This window comes from Amphibalanus amphitrite, unplaced genomic scaffold, assembly GCF_019059575.1.
Source record: "Amphibalanus amphitrite isolate SeventyFive unplaced genomic scaffold, NRLGWU_Aamphi_draft 000007F_arrow, whole genome shotgun sequence".
Taxonomy (NCBI): Eukaryota; Metazoa; Arthropoda; class Thecostraca; order Balanomorpha; family Balanidae; genus Amphibalanus; species Amphibalanus amphitrite.
Genome location: NW_024881503.1, coordinates 1861747 through 1877786, shown reverse-complemented (window position 1 = coordinate 1877786; position 16040 = coordinate 1861747). Strand labels below are relative to the sequence as shown.

Below are 16040 nucleotides of genomic sequence, written 5' to 3'. Positions count from 1 at the left end.
TTCCGGAGGTTATACCGGAGCCCGGTCCGGAGCCGGAGCCGGAGGCGGACCCCGCCGACACGGCAGTGGAGCCGGACGAGCCGGACTAGATCCGGAGGGAGGAGGGGCTGCGGCGGTGGGTGGGATGTAGAGGTTTGAGCGGCGGAGCGTTTCGTTGAGCTCTGCGTACTGGACTGGGCTGGGATGTAAGCAGGTGGGATGGATAGCTCCGTTCGTAGGGATGGGGGCTGCGGCGGCCAGGAAGAGTAGCTCCAAGCAAGGCGGAATTCAGCCGGGCGTGGGGCGGACTATCGACCTTAGGATTGTGAGTTATGTTTTGTATGAATTAGTCCTCAGGCTGATGCATTAACTTTGAACGATTCTCAGCCAGGTTGACGGACCGGATAGTCAAGCACTGCCGGCTACCGCCAGTTAACCAGGCGCCGATTCCCGAAATAAGAGTAGGACTCAACGAAGTGAAGGACAAAGTCAGGTTCAAACAGGGCTTTACTAAGGTTACCGGTAGTTGTGGATCACTCAAACCCAGAATGTAATGTAAGCATAGGCAAAGACACCGATATTTAGGCCTTCCGTAGAGCTATGATTGGAATGTGTTGCATGTGTTTCCTCATTTTTACATTTTGAATAAATAAGATATTGAACAATACAATCATATCAGTTCGCTCGAGCCTTTCTCATTTTCACAGTAATTCAGCAGGTATTGCAAATTTGCAATAAGGTTTACCTTCATCACTGACCCTCAGTTCTTCAAAATTGACACCACGCGTTTGAAAGACAGCATAATATTTCGCCTTTATTTGTCAAAGCGTAATATATGTTGCATAACACGTTACCCTTCACAAAGGCCGAAAAATAAGACACGTTCTTCCGATTAACCTGAGCAGTGTTGTGGCAAGTACGCGGGGACGAAACCTTCCTAATTATTATATACTTTATAAGTAGGGATAATCACACTTTCGGGGGCGAGGAATGGATGCACGTCCGTGCAGCATCAGTTATGAAAGTCACAACTTTGTGGGGTCTTCAATTCTTCATTTTGTTTTAAATGGCGTCACTGATAGAACTGAACGTTTCTAGCAACCGCACGTAACGTAATTTGACCGCACTCCCTCACCAACGTAAATGAGTACAATGCTGAAGAAATGCAGAACAGAGCATTCAACTCAGGCCGTCCAGTATGTGCTCGCATGGTTTCAAAGCGAAGGACAGCCCAAAATCAAACAATTAACTCCACTGAATGCAGTTAACAATGACCCAAACCTCGACCCTAAATATGATCCAAACACTTCCTTTGCCTTGTTCAACAAGGCCCTCGAGTGTTTCATTATCATAAGAGCATTATCATACCATTATCGTTAACGTTAAGAATGTGAAAATCCCTAATGAAGATGACAATCTAATGATGATGAACGATCAGCTGATGTTAAGGACATAGTTCCACGCTCCAGAAGCACTGATTACTTGGAATGCCGTCACTCTGCAATTATCGTGCAGTATTTTCCAAATTTCAAGACATGATAGTTCAGTTACGTAACATCCGGCCTATTGTCTCATCCATGATCCGGTGATGTAAGAACGTCAAAGTCCACAATCACAATGCCTGGGGCACGTAACATTATCACATTTTAATACCGCCAAAATCCCAACAGCCTCGGCTTTACTTATCCAAGTAAAACCTACAAAACTACCTCCATTTATCATGAGGACTTACTGTGGTCATCAAAAGTGAAGGCATCGCGCTTTTCAATGAACGTCGCGACTAGTATACGTTCCAAGTGCAATATACCAAATTCCCGGCACACACAAGTAAGCAAACATGCATACTGCTGGTCGATCAGCCAATGATTCTAACATCTCAGTGCCGCCGGGCCGGTCATTCTCACCTGCCGTTCTCACTCCTCCGTGCCGCCGGAACGGGTCACTCTCACAGCTCTCGGTCGCTTGGGCCGATCCTTCTCACCAGCTGCTTTCACAGTTCCGTGCCGCCGGGACGATTTTCTCACCCCCTCTCACACTTCCCACGTCGGACAGCAGCCACTCTCACTCGCCGGACCGGCCTCTCTCACCCATTCTCACAGCTCCGTGTGTTTGATCTTCCTTAGATCGGGTGGTGAGCGGTTGTACCACCTCGTATAGGCCATGTTGGCCACGTTACGGGCCGCCAGAGCCGACATCTCCATAGCTGATGCAGCCTGCTCCACACTGCTCAGATAGTACAGATTGTTGATGATGGTGAAATTCCCCAGCCCGGCCGGCCCCAGGCGGGGGTTGTACTGCGGATAGGCCCTCCAGGAGACCTCCTCCTGTCTCTGAGGGTCCACAAAGAGTCTCTGTAGCAGCTCCTTCCCAAGAGCAGAGTTGGAGAATACCTTGTGTACGCTGAGGTCGCCGAGGACGTCTTTGGAAGTCTCATTCACAGGCGTCTGAGAGCCTATCGAGTTGAGCTCGTCCGAACAGCCGGCAGTGCAGAAGATGTCGTCGGGTACGGTGGATGTAGAGAAGGGATCACCGCGTAGCTGTAAAAAAAAAAAAAAAATGGCGACGCGTCGGTTGGGCGGACGGGGAGAACATCAGAAATATAGACATATGCACAGTCATAAAAGCAGACATCAACAGATTAGCAATCGCAGAAAAACAAATAAATAGACGCAAAATATTAGCAAAACTTAAACAGACACAAGCCGAGACGAAAAGGCACGAGGGCAGTCCGACAAATGACACAGAGAAATAAGCTACATCATTCGAACGAGCGTACATTGAAAATATCTGATATTATACATTACATAAACAACACACTGACGAACGGTCTTTGAAAACACAACACACCGACAGTCTCGTCTGCCGGGTCTGCGCCGCCGTAGTCCTCACCTTCGCCTCCACAAACGTGACGCTCAGCTGGTGGTAGGTGCCGGGGAACTGGAGCGGCGCCGGCAGGCCGAGCCACTCCACCCGGCTCGGCTGGTCTTCGGTCTGGGGCGCCGCCACGACCACAATGTCGAACGACCGGGTCTGACGGCTGTCCGACTCAGCTGCCCAGCCGGTGGTCACCAGAAACGACTCGCCTGGCGGGGAGGGGTGGTCAGAAATGACAAACACGGAGGCGGTGACTTGGTTAGGATTGACATAAATATCGCAGAAAATAGACATAGGACCGCGCCACTGCAGTCACCAAGCCACAAACACCGACGAGTGAATAACACAACGGACGCTGGGCTGAGGTCAGCAGGGACGGTCAAAACCACAAAACCGCCTTTGAACTCGACTAGTTATCAGGACTCGGCCTTCCGTGCAAAGACACGACCTCACTGTAAAGTGTAAACCACACTGCACAGATGAAAGGATAAACCAGCTTGCATGCTCAACAACGCGGAGGTTTTTGTCTAGAGACCCACCTATGAATTCCACCGTCAGGACCCGCTCGCTGCGCAGGCTGGCACCCGACTGTTGTACCGCCCGCTCCACCACCTGGTAGTTTCCGCCCAGAACCGAGGTCAGCTCATCTCCAGCGCCAGCCAGGCCCACCAGACCTGACAAGGGGGGGGGGTCAGACGCGGGGGACAAGACGTGCCGACTGGAAAACGGTGCATAGTACATACATACGTCGTGGGCACATGAGGGAGGGGAGTAAAATTTCGTGAATTAACAAAGGTATTTCTTGATAATCCTCACTTATTCTTGTTTGGAACATGAATAGACAAACAAATTGGCATTAATATTGATATTAGATGTGTAGATGGATTGGCTTTGGTACCCGATATTTCTCAGCAATTTAAGCAACATTCCAGTCTACAGGGTGATTTTTTTTAACTGTTAAAAAGTAAACGTCAATGATGGTCCCTAAATCGAAAAATCGCGTGCAAAAAAGCAATGCACGTGATAGATAAATCTGGGACATTTTGTATGGTGTCATCATTTGTCCCTTTTCACCGACGGCCTCGGCCCCAATGGAGCCTGAAAATGTCCCACCAATCGGGCACGCATGGTCCACTGCCGTTCAGTAAGGAACGACACAAAACGATGATTTTGAAGCATTGGGGCAGTTTGAAGCATACGATGATCAAGGAGATACCTCAGAAAGACGTTAAATAACGCACGAACAAGTTTGTAGTCATAAATAACCTTCAAACGGTCTATCTGGCGTAAGTGCAGACTCTGAAGAATCAGTCTTCAGAGAGAAAGAAAAACAGCGAATCAGACACGACCAGGGCCGTCAGTATCAAAATCCTCGACCTGCCCTCCCTAGACTTCTAGTTTCTGGACCCATCTATGGCAGATATAATGAGAAAACAGTGGAAATATCTGGCAGAGCTGAAAATGGGCGATAGGAGCCTTTTCAGTCCGCCTAATGAGTATGGGAGTCCATGGTGCTGTTCAACACGTGCTCAGGCGGGCTGATTCGTGTCGGTGAGAGAGGGGTAACTTCAAGCACAAGTAAAATACACGATGGACGTTCCTTCACATCGTGTCTGCATGAAATCAAAATGTCCCAGAATGCTGATCGTCATCCTGGTATATAATTTTGCAATATATATTTGCATTTTAACGCCACTAGACCTCATTACCTTTTTATTAAGTAAAAAAAATCACCCTGTACAAGGTTGAAACGGTAAAGCATTCGTCCTTGGCCTGTGTACACGCCCTACGTAAGATCCACCACAGCCGTTAGATGCGCTCCGTTTCGTACCTACGAGGGCGTGCAGCCGGTCGGGCCGCTGCCCGTAGTTGTTGAGTGTGACAGCAGTCACGAGTTCTGAGATGAACCCCTCCTGGAACCCGCTCAGTCTGCGGACGGAGGGGGGCGGGGAGGTCAACACTGGGCAGCCCCGGCGGCACACCACTGCAGCGAGTTAACGGGTGGGACTTGACACTGCAGTTAACGGTGCGGGTGGGTGGTAGACAGGGAAAGCGGAGAATTATACGGTGAATGTTGGGAGGCTATGACGGAAAAACTAGTTCGTACTAGGTGGGGGAGACGGAATCCAAACTATCATTGATGCAAAACGAGGACAAATCCATCATCATTCAGAAGGATTTGATCAATAAATATTGTTCAACTATAGGTACACAAGCGTAACCACTGAAACGGAATAGGCCTACGCACAACACACAACTAGCTACTGATGTCTCTGCCGACGTGAAGCGGCAAAGCCACCAGCAGTCAATCGAAGGCCGAAGCTCGCTTACTTTAGGTACTGTGAGAGCGGCAGGCCGGTGAGTTTGACTAGGCTCGGGTCCATGGCCATGATAAGATCCTCCACAGTGTCGTATGCGGCGCCGGAGTCCAGTAGGCTGTATATTCTGGTGACAGCAGAGTAGGGTTATCAGCTCTTACCGACCGGGGACACTCATCGGTTGACAAAAAGCGTGAGTAGGTAGATATACTGCATGCTGATCTCTCTTACGATGTTCGTGTATCAATGCGAACAGTTCACATAAGACTAACCACTGCAGCAATGACCCTCCCACTTACCCGTCAAACTTTGCCAGCGTGGCCGATAGTAGCCGTCGCAGCCGAAACACATCCGACCCGTATCTCCAGAGCAGTTTAGCTGAGGTGATGGCGGACCAGGTCGAGCTGGTAAACACCAGCTCCCGGCCATTCCATAGACCGAACGTACCGCCCATGGCCGGCTTGGTTTGGAGGCCTGACGGGGCGAGGAGGGAGTGTGAGGTGGGGGAGGGGAGAGGGAGAGGGAGAGGGAGGGAGGGAGGGAGAGAGAGAGAGAGAGAGAGAGAGAGAGAGAGAGAGAGAGAGAGAGAGAGAGAGAGAGAGAGAGAGAGAGAGAGAGAGAGAGAGAGAGAGAGAGAGAGAGAGAGAGATCATGAGTGGTTTCGCCAGCATCAGTGTTCTAAAATTGGATTTTGGTTGGGTGTGACGATGATGACCAAAAAATCTAGGATGAGAAAAAAACAAGTGAAAACCTATATCACTTTCGCAATATAGGCGTAACGCTACGCTGGCTGATAATAAAAGAACATACCATTCCTGACCACCAAAACTAACCGAAAAAGACGATGCAAATAGGTGAGGAGGATCTACGGCAGAATTATAACTTTAACATCTGATCGCCAAGTGTTTCTAAATCCGTCCCATTTTATCCCAACATTTGTGTTTGATTGAGACTAATGAAATTAAGAATCACCCTTGTCTCTTATACAGCAAAGAATGAATACCTACTTCAACCAGTGAGATTTCATTTTCCTCACAAGTCAAAATACATTGTCACAATTGAATGACAGTCCAGTGGCCATCCTTCTCCTAGCCTTAAATCAATGCCTTCCTTTCCGTTTCAGATGCAGACAGCAGATATTACCGTCAGCATCTGCTAAGTTCCTACTCAATACTCATGCTTACTGGCACGGATCCAGGACGGTCCTTCTGCCTCTATATTTCTCCAAAAGAAGATCATCCGCAGACCTCCATCCTCCATCATGCGAGCGAACTAGGTCTTTAACCCTCGCCCTGGCAGGGGGGGGGGGTCGATGCGACCCCCCCTAAGGTTTTTCGAAGATAGCGTAAAAACGGCGGCGCTGCGCGCCGCCAAATTTGGCACAGCCTATGGGGCAACCTTTTACATATGACCTGAAAATTTCAGGTCCGGGTGACCTTGGGTCAGGTCACCAGGTCAGAAAAACCGGTACAAGGTCATGGTCAAATTTCAATTTTCTTTTTGCACCTGTCGGCCCGAACGCCGGAACGGCTAGCGATAGTCGGTACTCATTACGCATAGTGAAAATGGAAACGGTGTCAGCGCAACTCTTCGAAAGGAACGGTGCACTACATGAGACTAGAAAAAGGGTCACTGATTAGGGCACCCCAAACGGAACGATGTGCACTGCGCAGCATAATGCGCAACATCGCAATAAAAAGTGTGGAACTAACCAGGGCATCCGTATCGGAACGGAACGGGACGCAAAAAAATGATAAAAGGATGCCACCGACCTCATGGCCGGCCACAGAAACGGAGCGGTAGCTACGTATCATGTCACGTGGTAAGTGCTGAGTGAGAGAGCGTCACTGATCAGTGATCAGTGATCAGAGCACCCGCAACAGAACGGAGGGCATCAGTGATCACTGATCAGAGCAACTGCAACGGAACGGAGGGCATCGCTGATCAGGACATCAGGACATAATGCGAGCCGACATACGCCGAATCGCGATTCCGGCCAAACATGGCCTCAAGAAATAGGTCACAGGTCAAAGGTCATTTGGGTCAGGAATATGAGATTTTCAGAGAAGGTGTCCAATTAATTGACTCGAGGGTCCTGAAAGTTTCGGCGCGATCGGCCGCTTTTTCGCGAGTTGTTCTCGAAAAAAAAAACGAGGGGTGGTTCGTTCGACCCCCCCCCCCCCCATACGGGCGAAGGATAATTTATTAAAAAGCTAGGGCCTTCTTAATCCAATTTACCAGCTTCAGAACATGTATTGGGCAGATCTGGGAATACCGTATCTTAAATTTATCCCTAGAGGTGTGCCAAGGTATCCTTTCACTCATCTTGGCTTTCCCTCGGCCGAACGCTTCGTGTTTAAAAACCTCTAGAAACTAATTGAAATGAATAATTGGCGGTAAGATTATTGCAAAAGCATGAGAAATTAACGTAAAATACATCATTACCGGTCCTATAACCTCATTTCGCGTATGAAACCTGACAGAGGCCACATAGTTTCATATTCATCCCTAGGGTGTGACAGGGTGGCGTGTCAGTCATCTTGAACCCCTGCCCGACCCGACGCCTCGAGTTTTAAAGACATCTAAAAACTAATAACGTTAATAATTTGTGGTGAAATTGATATAATATGATCAGAAAAGAACGCAGAATAAATAAGCATCGGTCTCAAAACATTATTTTGCCTATGAAACCAGCCAGAGCCCGCGGAGTTTTAGATTCATCCCTAGGGTGTGCCCAGGGTGGCTTTTCTCATCTTGGACCTCTACCAGGCGCGACGCCTCGAGCTTTAAAGTCCTCTAGAAGCCATTGACGGACATAATTTGTGGCGAAATTGATGCGATAGGATCAGAAATAAACGCAGAATAAATTGGTATCGGTCTCAAAACATTATTTTGCCTATGAAACCAGCCAGAGACCGCGGAGTTTTAAATTCATCCCTAGGGTGTGCGCAGGGTGGCTTTTCTCATCTTGGACCTCTGCCAGGCCCGACGCATCGAGCTTTAAAGTCTTCCAGAAGCCATTGACGGACATAATTTGTGGTGAAATTGATACAACAGGATCAGAAATGAATGTAGAATAAATTGATATCGGTCTTATAACCCTATTTTGTATATGAAACAAGTTAAAGCCCACCAAGTTTTAAATTCATCCCTAGGGTGTGCCAGGGTGTGCCCAGCTGACTGCGGGTCCAAAGATGAAAATTTTGTAGGCGTATCCTGCGTAACTTAGTCAAAAGCGAATTGCAGAGGTAGTGTTTAATTTGCACAAGCAGCGGCTCATCCGTTTTGCGTTGGCAGCAAACCACCAATCATAGTTGTTATTAATATCCAAAAGCATTTATTCAGAACACAAGCCTGGTTTTTACAAACAGTTGAGGTGATCAAGGTCATTCAACGCATATTTGTTATTAACAGCTGGAAGTGTGCAAGGTTATTTTCTTTCGTTGTCAGTCAGGGTGAGTTGTTGGGTTTGTGCCTTGATTTAGCATCTTTTTTCATGGACATTGCGTATTATTGAGCAAACCTGTAAGTTCTAACTGTCTATATGGCGCTGCTAGGTGTATCTGGTAATATGGCTGTTAATTGTTGAGCATGCGTTGAGCATTTTTCAAAGATGTAAGAATTCCAATTTACCTGGTTTTGGGGATGAAAATATTTTGCCCATTAGGTGTGATTTTCCACCCAAAATTCCCAAAAATGGAACACTGGCCAGCATGCTTACGAGTCGGCGAAAGACGTATTCAGTAGCGGTTACAGCATTATCGATACAGGGCGTGCGACAAGGTAGCAGAGCCTCGATGCTACAATCTGGTGATGAGAAGTAACGACGTCCGACGACCTGGCCTATATCCATCGGCTCCCGACATTCTTTATCTAGCCGACGAATACAATTAACAGTGAAAACGTCTTTAGTTCTCCTCGAGCAGGCAATACTCGACCAATAGGTACTACGACGATCAAGCGGATAAAAATATGACAGTCGACTGTGGTAGGTACTGTACTCACCAAGTGATTCAATCAGCTCCATCATACACCTGTTCTTCGTATGAATAACTGAGCCACCCGCCTCGTATCTGCAGAAAAGAGACAAATGGCAGTTAATTTATCGAGACATGAGCGTCTCAGCACGCAGCGGTAGCGCCACAGACGCAATGAACTATTTAACCCTCGCCCGTAAACGGCGATCTGCCACCTTCGCCCATGCAGGGGGGGGGGGTTGGTGCGACCCCCCCCCCCCTTGGCGTTTGAAAACGGAGCGTCGTAGAGCTTAGCGGAAAAGACCAACGGATTGCTCTCGCCGAGATCTCGCGATTGGTGGTATATTTTTTGGTCCTAGGTCAACATTTGACCTACTTTTGACCGGTCAAAGGTCAAATTTTCGGAAAAATAGACTTTTTTCAAATTTCCGCGGCAATTGCGGCAAAACGGTAGGAGATATCGACTTGAAACCTTCACTATCGTGTTCCTTGATCAATTCTCTATCGTTTGGTATGTATTTCGTTTCCCTAGCTCTAAAAATGGCGCGTTGGGAGCGCCGGAAGTCGGCAAGGTCACAGTCGGCGGCAGAAATTCGAAAAATCAAAATTTAAATTTTTGAAATCTGATTGTATTTTTGGATTTTGGAGGTCCATTTGCTCCCTATAGAAGCTAATATTGCTGCATATTCCCATTGAGGTGACAAGAATTAGCAAAATAGTGGTTCGGGCGCTTTTCAAAAATAGTACCGGACGCTGTTCCTCTTGTGACGCCATAGCTCCGTGACCTGACCTGACCCGGTCAAATTTTTTTTATCAAAAGATGCGCAAGGCTTGCCCCATAAGGTACCCAAAATTTGGCGGCGCTGCGCGCCGCCGTTTTTGCACTATTCCCGAAAAACCTCAGGGGGGGGGGGGTTGCACCAACCCCCCCCTACATGGGCGAGGGTTAAACCCGAACTTTACCAGATTTAGTCACACTCAATTAGCTCCACTCCAATCTACAATGACAAACGCCATAGTGAAGAGAAGAATGTATCCACATAACCAGTGTCATTACAGGTGAAGGATCACCAAACACCCTCCTGGCCGCGGTGTCGGGACGGGGTGGCCACCACTGACCGGTGACCGTCGAGCTCCTCCACCGCCAGCCGGCCGCCGAGCCGGCCCATCTCGAACAGCTCGATGTCGGCGTCATCGCCAAACAGCCGGCGGACGTAGAGAGCGGTGGAAGCGCCCCCAATGCCGCCACCGACGATACCTGACAGCGGGGGGCACGATCAGCTCGGGACTGTGTTGTGGCACCATAACACTGCCACCAGTGGCTAGAATGTGACATTAATGGTACCTAGGTAAAGTCATCCTCCGGACAGCATGTCAGCAACAGAAAAATAAGAGATTAGATTTAATAAATAGTTACTGTTATAAAGCATTCAACAATGCAAAAGTGGAAGAAATGTGCCTTAGCAAACAACTCTACAGCACCTCTATTTTCATGACATAATTAGCCTCCTTTGGCAGCCCTTGCATGTCCTTAGTTCAGTACAGTACAGTACAGTAATGTACAGTAACAGTAAAAAGACTTTGAGAAGCTGCCTGGATAAAATGGCTACCACTCTCCCATGCAAAGACAAAAATGATTACTTTCTGGTGACCTCTGGCCTGAGTCTGACATAATGATCTCTGACCTGACGTAATCATGTTTGCCATTGCACAGCAGCACTGCCCTGAGATTCTATGCACGTTCTGTTCTGTTAACAGTATTTTAATGATTACCCACCTACTTTAACAGCAGCTACTCTTGCAGCCACTAATGACAAAATTAGGGCAATCCAATGGCAATGATTCATTGCATAAACACCTGTAAAAAATAAAGTGTTAACATAGGCCTGAATAATCTGATAGAAATTGTAATAAAATACATGATGTTGTCATCTGTCAATGACCATTTTTACCATATCCATCTCAATATGAACCCCTTTTCTACTTCTTTTTCACACATCAAATGAAATGGATTGCATGACTTCGGCATAGCCTTGACTTCAGCTACCACTGAAGTCTGAACAATGATTTAGCATTACTGTTTTTTCTTCAAATATACACATTCAAGCCCACTTAAAGAGAGGGTTCATAATACACTCATAAAATAGCAATCTCATTCATTACGTTTCTATCACAAACACGTCTAAATCGATTTAGAGAAATTTTACATGTATTTTTCTTGATGCTATTCAGCTTATGCAAAAAATGAGTATATATGGTTTTAGCTACCGCATAATCGTATGTTTACATTTTTGCATGATGCCTAAATGTAATAATGGAACATATCCATTTTGCAAAATCGGCTAATCTTGTGCCATGCCAATGTTGATGTCATCACGGAACAGCTCAAGCTGAGCTTTGAGCCAAAACAAAAAGTGGCCAAAACAAAAGGCTTTGAAAAGGCTGAGAAAGCGCAAGATGAAAAACTTCGACTGCTGGTTTCATCACCAATTTAAATTAATAAAAAGACCAGGCACCTTTGCACAGACGAGCTTAACTCCACAATATTTTATATTATTACCAAATAAAACATTAAAAAATATTTTTTTGTTTATCTTAGACGAAACGTCTCGCTTTGCATCATTTTTGGGACGACGGTGAAAACAGGGCGCCTGGGGCGTTTTGATCAAGGTTCGTGAAATTCACACGTGACATTTAGCAGCTTGAAGGCCCTTGGAGGGGGAGAAGCTCCAAATGTCACGTGACTAATATGCCCTCCGGCGCCCTGGCGTCCCTTGGCTGGCGCCATGCTTGTCTCAAATGCGGCAGAATTGTAATGCTACCAAATCTAACTGTGAAGATTTATTTTGAATGAAACAATAAAATTTCGTAAGTTCTAAAGTTGTTGCTATTTGGGTATATTTGAGACGTTGGTCAATTTTGAGTGTGATAAGAAAGATATTGAAACAGGCCATGGATAAAAAGGCTCTGATCGTGATCAGAGCCGACGGGAATCGGGATAGGGCCACTGAAAAGGAGCAAAGAATCAAGAATCAAGAATCAAGGTTGTTTGGGCTCTGGAAGAAGACGTCGAGGTCTATGTTGTAGCCCATTTCTTTTTTGAATCACGCGTTTTTCTATATCAGTTTGATTTCTCTTCGGTCAGTCTTGTCTGTCTGCCCGATGTTTGTCGTATCTTGACTTAAATTGGTTAGATGTTTTTGCCATCTTGGTGTGAGAGCTTAACAAATTCCATTTATTTATAACTCTTTGTGAGAAAAATCTTCCTCTCTTCAACGTCCGGTGGTGGGGCTTGTACAGTTTGAGGTAATCTCGCTCTGTTCGGTTTCTAACGTTAAATAATTGGGTGAGGTCACACTCGTGGAGCTGATGGAGGATTTTGTGGGTCTCAAGTAAGTCTCCCCGTTCTCTTCTCTCTTCTAGGGTGGTAAGCTTAAGCTGTCTCAGCCGCTCTGGATAATTTAACCCTTGCAGTCCCACAACTCTTCTTGTAGCTGCTCTTTGAACTGTTTCAATCTTCTTGATATTATATTTCTTATATGGAGACCACACTTGGGGACAGAATTCAATGTGAGGGCGAACAAATGTTTTGTATGTGAGATTAAACATTGCCGGCCTCAGCTTTTCAAAGGTTCTCCTTACCATGCCCCAACTGGCATATGCTCGTTGGGTGCATTTGTTGATATGTTTGTTGAACTCGAGCGAGGAGTCAACAATAACACCCAGGTCTCTTTGTTCGTTGGTGTTCTCCAGCTTAGTACCACCGAGCATGTAGACTGGTCTGTCGGACATCATTTGTTTGGTGCCGATTCGAAGGGTCTGGCACTTAGAAGCATTGCAGCATAGTTTCCATTGACGAGACCAGTGCTCAATCTCTTGGAGATCCCCTTGTAAGCGCTCCACATCTTCATGTGACTTGATGTGTCGGTAGATTTTACTATCATCAGCAAAAATTTGCACCTGGCTAACTATTTGATCCGGCATGTCATTAATAAACAGAAGGAACAGTGTGGGACCGATCACTGAGCCCTGTGGGACGCCACTTGCTACCTTTGCCCAGCTTGAGTGGGCTCCGTTGACTACAACTCTCTGTTTCCTATCGTAGAGGAAGTCTTCAAGCCAGTTAAGCAGCTGACCGCCAATCCCTGATCGGTATAATTTATGACAAAGTCTTGCATGTGGTACGGTGTCAAAAGCTTTTGCAAAGTCTAGATAGACAATGTCTGTAGGTACCTTTTCATCAAGGCTGCGGCTGCAGTCTTCCAAAGTGGAGAGGAGGTTTGTTAAACACGACCTTCCGGAAACAAATCCGTGTTGGCGTGGGTTCAAAATGTCGTTCTGCAAAATATAACTCATTATTTGTTCATTGACGATTCTTTCCATCACTTTACTGCATATGCAGGTTAAACTAATTGGGCGGTAGTTTTGGGCTTCAGTTCTTGATCCCTTCTTATGGACTGCTGTGACGTATGCCATTTTCCATAGACGAGGGACATGTCCAGTGTCCATCGAGTTTTTGAATATGATCCTCAAAGGTACTGCTACATTTTCTGCGAGTTCAGCTAGGAGACGTGGGTGAAGATCATCTGGCCCTGGTGACTTGTAGGACTTAAGCTCTTTCAGTAGCTTGATGATATGTTGAAGAGGCATTTCAACTGAATGTAATTCGGGTACATCTGGATGCCGACAGTGGGTGAAAGGACACATTTGCTCGTCTGACAGTGAGGAGAAGAATTCGTTGGCGTAAATCAAGTCAGAGTCATCTTCTAACGTGAACACATTCTTGAAGTGTTGGTTGAGGGCAGCGGCAGTTTCTTCGTATGTTGATGATGGGGTTCCGTCTGCCTTGGTAACTTGCCCTACTGGCTCTCGAACTTTGTTTTTGGAGTTACAGTACGCATAAAACAGCTTGGGATTAGTTTTGATCTGATGAAAAAGTTTTTCTTCGTGCTTTGTTTTGATGTTACGTAGACCATAATGAGCCTTTTTTCTTGCCTTGATGTATTTCTTTCTATACCTTTCCAACTCTGGTAGCTTTAACCTCTCTGCCCTCATGTAGGCATTCCAAGCACGGTGTTTCTTTGCAATCTTCCTTTTTGCTTCATTGTTAAACCACATTTTATTATTATCTCTGCCCCTACACATCGTTTTCACAGGAACACATTCTTTCCGGATTTGCATTAGGTGTTCAACCAGTAAATCATACTGCTCATCGCTACTTTTGTTTGACAGCATGGCAGTCCAGTTAACTTGGGAAGCCATGTTCCTTGCCTTTTCATAGTCTCCCTTCATGTAGTTCCACACCGTTTTTAGAGGCTGATTATTTTTCAAACATCTGACATCAGGAATAAGTAGGTCTGCTTGTATGACGCCGTGATCGCTTTTGCCGAAGGGAGGTAATACCTCCGCGCCTTCAATGTCATCTGCTCGACTTGTTATCAGTAGGTCCAAAAGACTGGGTTGATTTGATCCCCTTGCTCTGGTAAAGTGCCTGATGTGCTGGTGTAGTCCATTTGTTTGCAATACGTTCAGCACTTCAACTGGTGTGTTGAAACCCTCATTGTTTTTATTCTTAGACGACGAGTCGTTCCACGAAATCTCAGGAAGGTTGAAATCACCACATATTAACAGGTTGTTTGTTAACGTTGAGGCTTTGGTAATCAATTCTATCAAGATTTCATCATTTCTTCGGCAGCTGTTTGGTTTTCTGTACACAATACCCAAAAGCATTCTGGTGGTTCTTGACACCTTTATCCAGACCCAACAAGATTCTTTGAATTGACTTGCATAATCGTCAAGTTCGTGACAAGTTTTCATTTCAAGCCCGTCTTTTACGAACGCCAGTATTCCACCACGTCTTTCTTCCAAATTATCCTGGCGATGAATTTGAAACCCATGTTTCCTTAACAGTGTGTTTGGCAGGTCAATATTGCAGTTACTCTCAACAATTGCTAGTATGTCGGGCTTAAAGGATTCCAGGTACAGATGTAATTCAGGTAACTTGTTACCAATCCCATCAGCATTTGTGAAAGCAACTTTGAGTTTGAAAGATAATCTTGAGCTTTGAACATTTTTGCAACCATCAGGGTCTTTATCTAAGCTGTCACAGACCCTTTCTTGTCTTCCTTTAACGTCTTCCTTGTCTTTCTTCAAAGAGCTCCTCTCCTCTTTGGTCTTTGGGGACAACACGCCCCCGAAATATACGGTGGGTGGTCTTCCCTTTCACGTTCAGCTCTTCCCTTAATTTGCGTTGAATTTCACGTTCCTCAGGTGGGAGGTCGCGACTCATATAAATGTTCGCGAAGCCTGAGTTCTTGAGAAAGTATCTCAATTTCATCAGTCGCTCCACGTCGTCTTTGCTTGTCAGCTTTACAAGAAGTAGTCTCGGTTTTGTCGTGTTGACTGTGTGGGTTCCATCTCTTCTAACTTGACCCGCGTCATTCCTTCGGCCGAGTCTAAATACTTTGACAGTCTGGATATCTTGGTATTCCCCTAGCAAAGCATGAACTATGTTTGCGAAGCTGTCCTCGTCGTATCTCTGTCTCGCCGCTGGGTCAGCTGCCCTACTTTCCGGAATGTTGTGCAAAATAATGTTTTCTTCTCTCTTCCACTGATCTTCCTTGGTCAGGGTTTTGAGCTTGTCTGTAACTGTCTTGAGAACTTGGTCACAAGTTCCTCGAACTGTTTCAGCATACGTTTTTGCTTGCAGTGTGGGCGCTTCTGCAGAGACTGCCTGCTTGACTTCATGCTCGTGGGCTGATAATAATTTGTTGAGAGCTTTCGTGTTGCTCTCAATAGCTTGCTCCAAGTTTGCAATCTTGGTTTCGATGGCGGTGCAGTTCTGCCTCATCTTGTCCTGAGTTATCTTGCCAGTTTTACAGAAGCTGCAGAC

General features: G+C 46.3%; 1 protein-coding gene across 2 annotated transcripts; it reads right to left on the bottom strand.

Annotated features, from left to right (window-relative positions):
• Positions 1-780: 780 nt before the first annotated feature.
• LOC122379038 (prenylcysteine oxidase-like) lies at positions 781-11784 on the bottom strand. Of its 2 annotated transcripts, none has more exons than XM_043360912.1 (10): positions 11665-11784; positions 10926-11006; positions 10268-10406; positions 9177-9244; positions 5471-5645; positions 5185-5298; positions 4685-4782; positions 3393-3527; positions 2869-3062; positions 781-2516 (listed from the first exon to the last, which is right to left on the bottom strand). In XM_043360912.1, exons 2-10 carry the CDS (start codon positions 10993-10995, stop codon positions 2073-2075), a joined length of 1437 nt encoding a protein of 478 aa, XP_043216847.1. In that variant the 5' UTR covers positions 10996-11006; positions 11665-11784; the 3' UTR covers positions 781-2072. The 2 variants fall into 2 exon arrangements, with proteins under 2 accessions (XP_043216847.1, XP_043216840.1); XM_043360905.1 differs by having other exon boundaries at positions 10926-11008; positions 11743-11760.
• Positions 11785-16040: the final 4256 nt, after the last annotated feature.

Bases quoted from the DNA above. Each gene is read 5' to 3' on its own strand.
- LOC122379038 (XM_043360912.1), bottom strand. From the start codon at position 10,995: ATGAATCATTGCCATTGGATTGCCCTAATTTTGTCATTAGTGGCTGCA. The intron at 9,245-10,267 runs GTCAGTGGTGGC...TCTTTTCTGCAG, and splicing joins GAGGAGCTCGACGGTCACCG to ATACGAGGCGGGTGGCTCAG. The intron at 5,646-9,176 runs GTGAGTACAGTA...TCGCCCCGTCAG, and splicing joins GGAGCTGATTGAATCACTTG to GCCTCCAAACCAAGCCGGCC.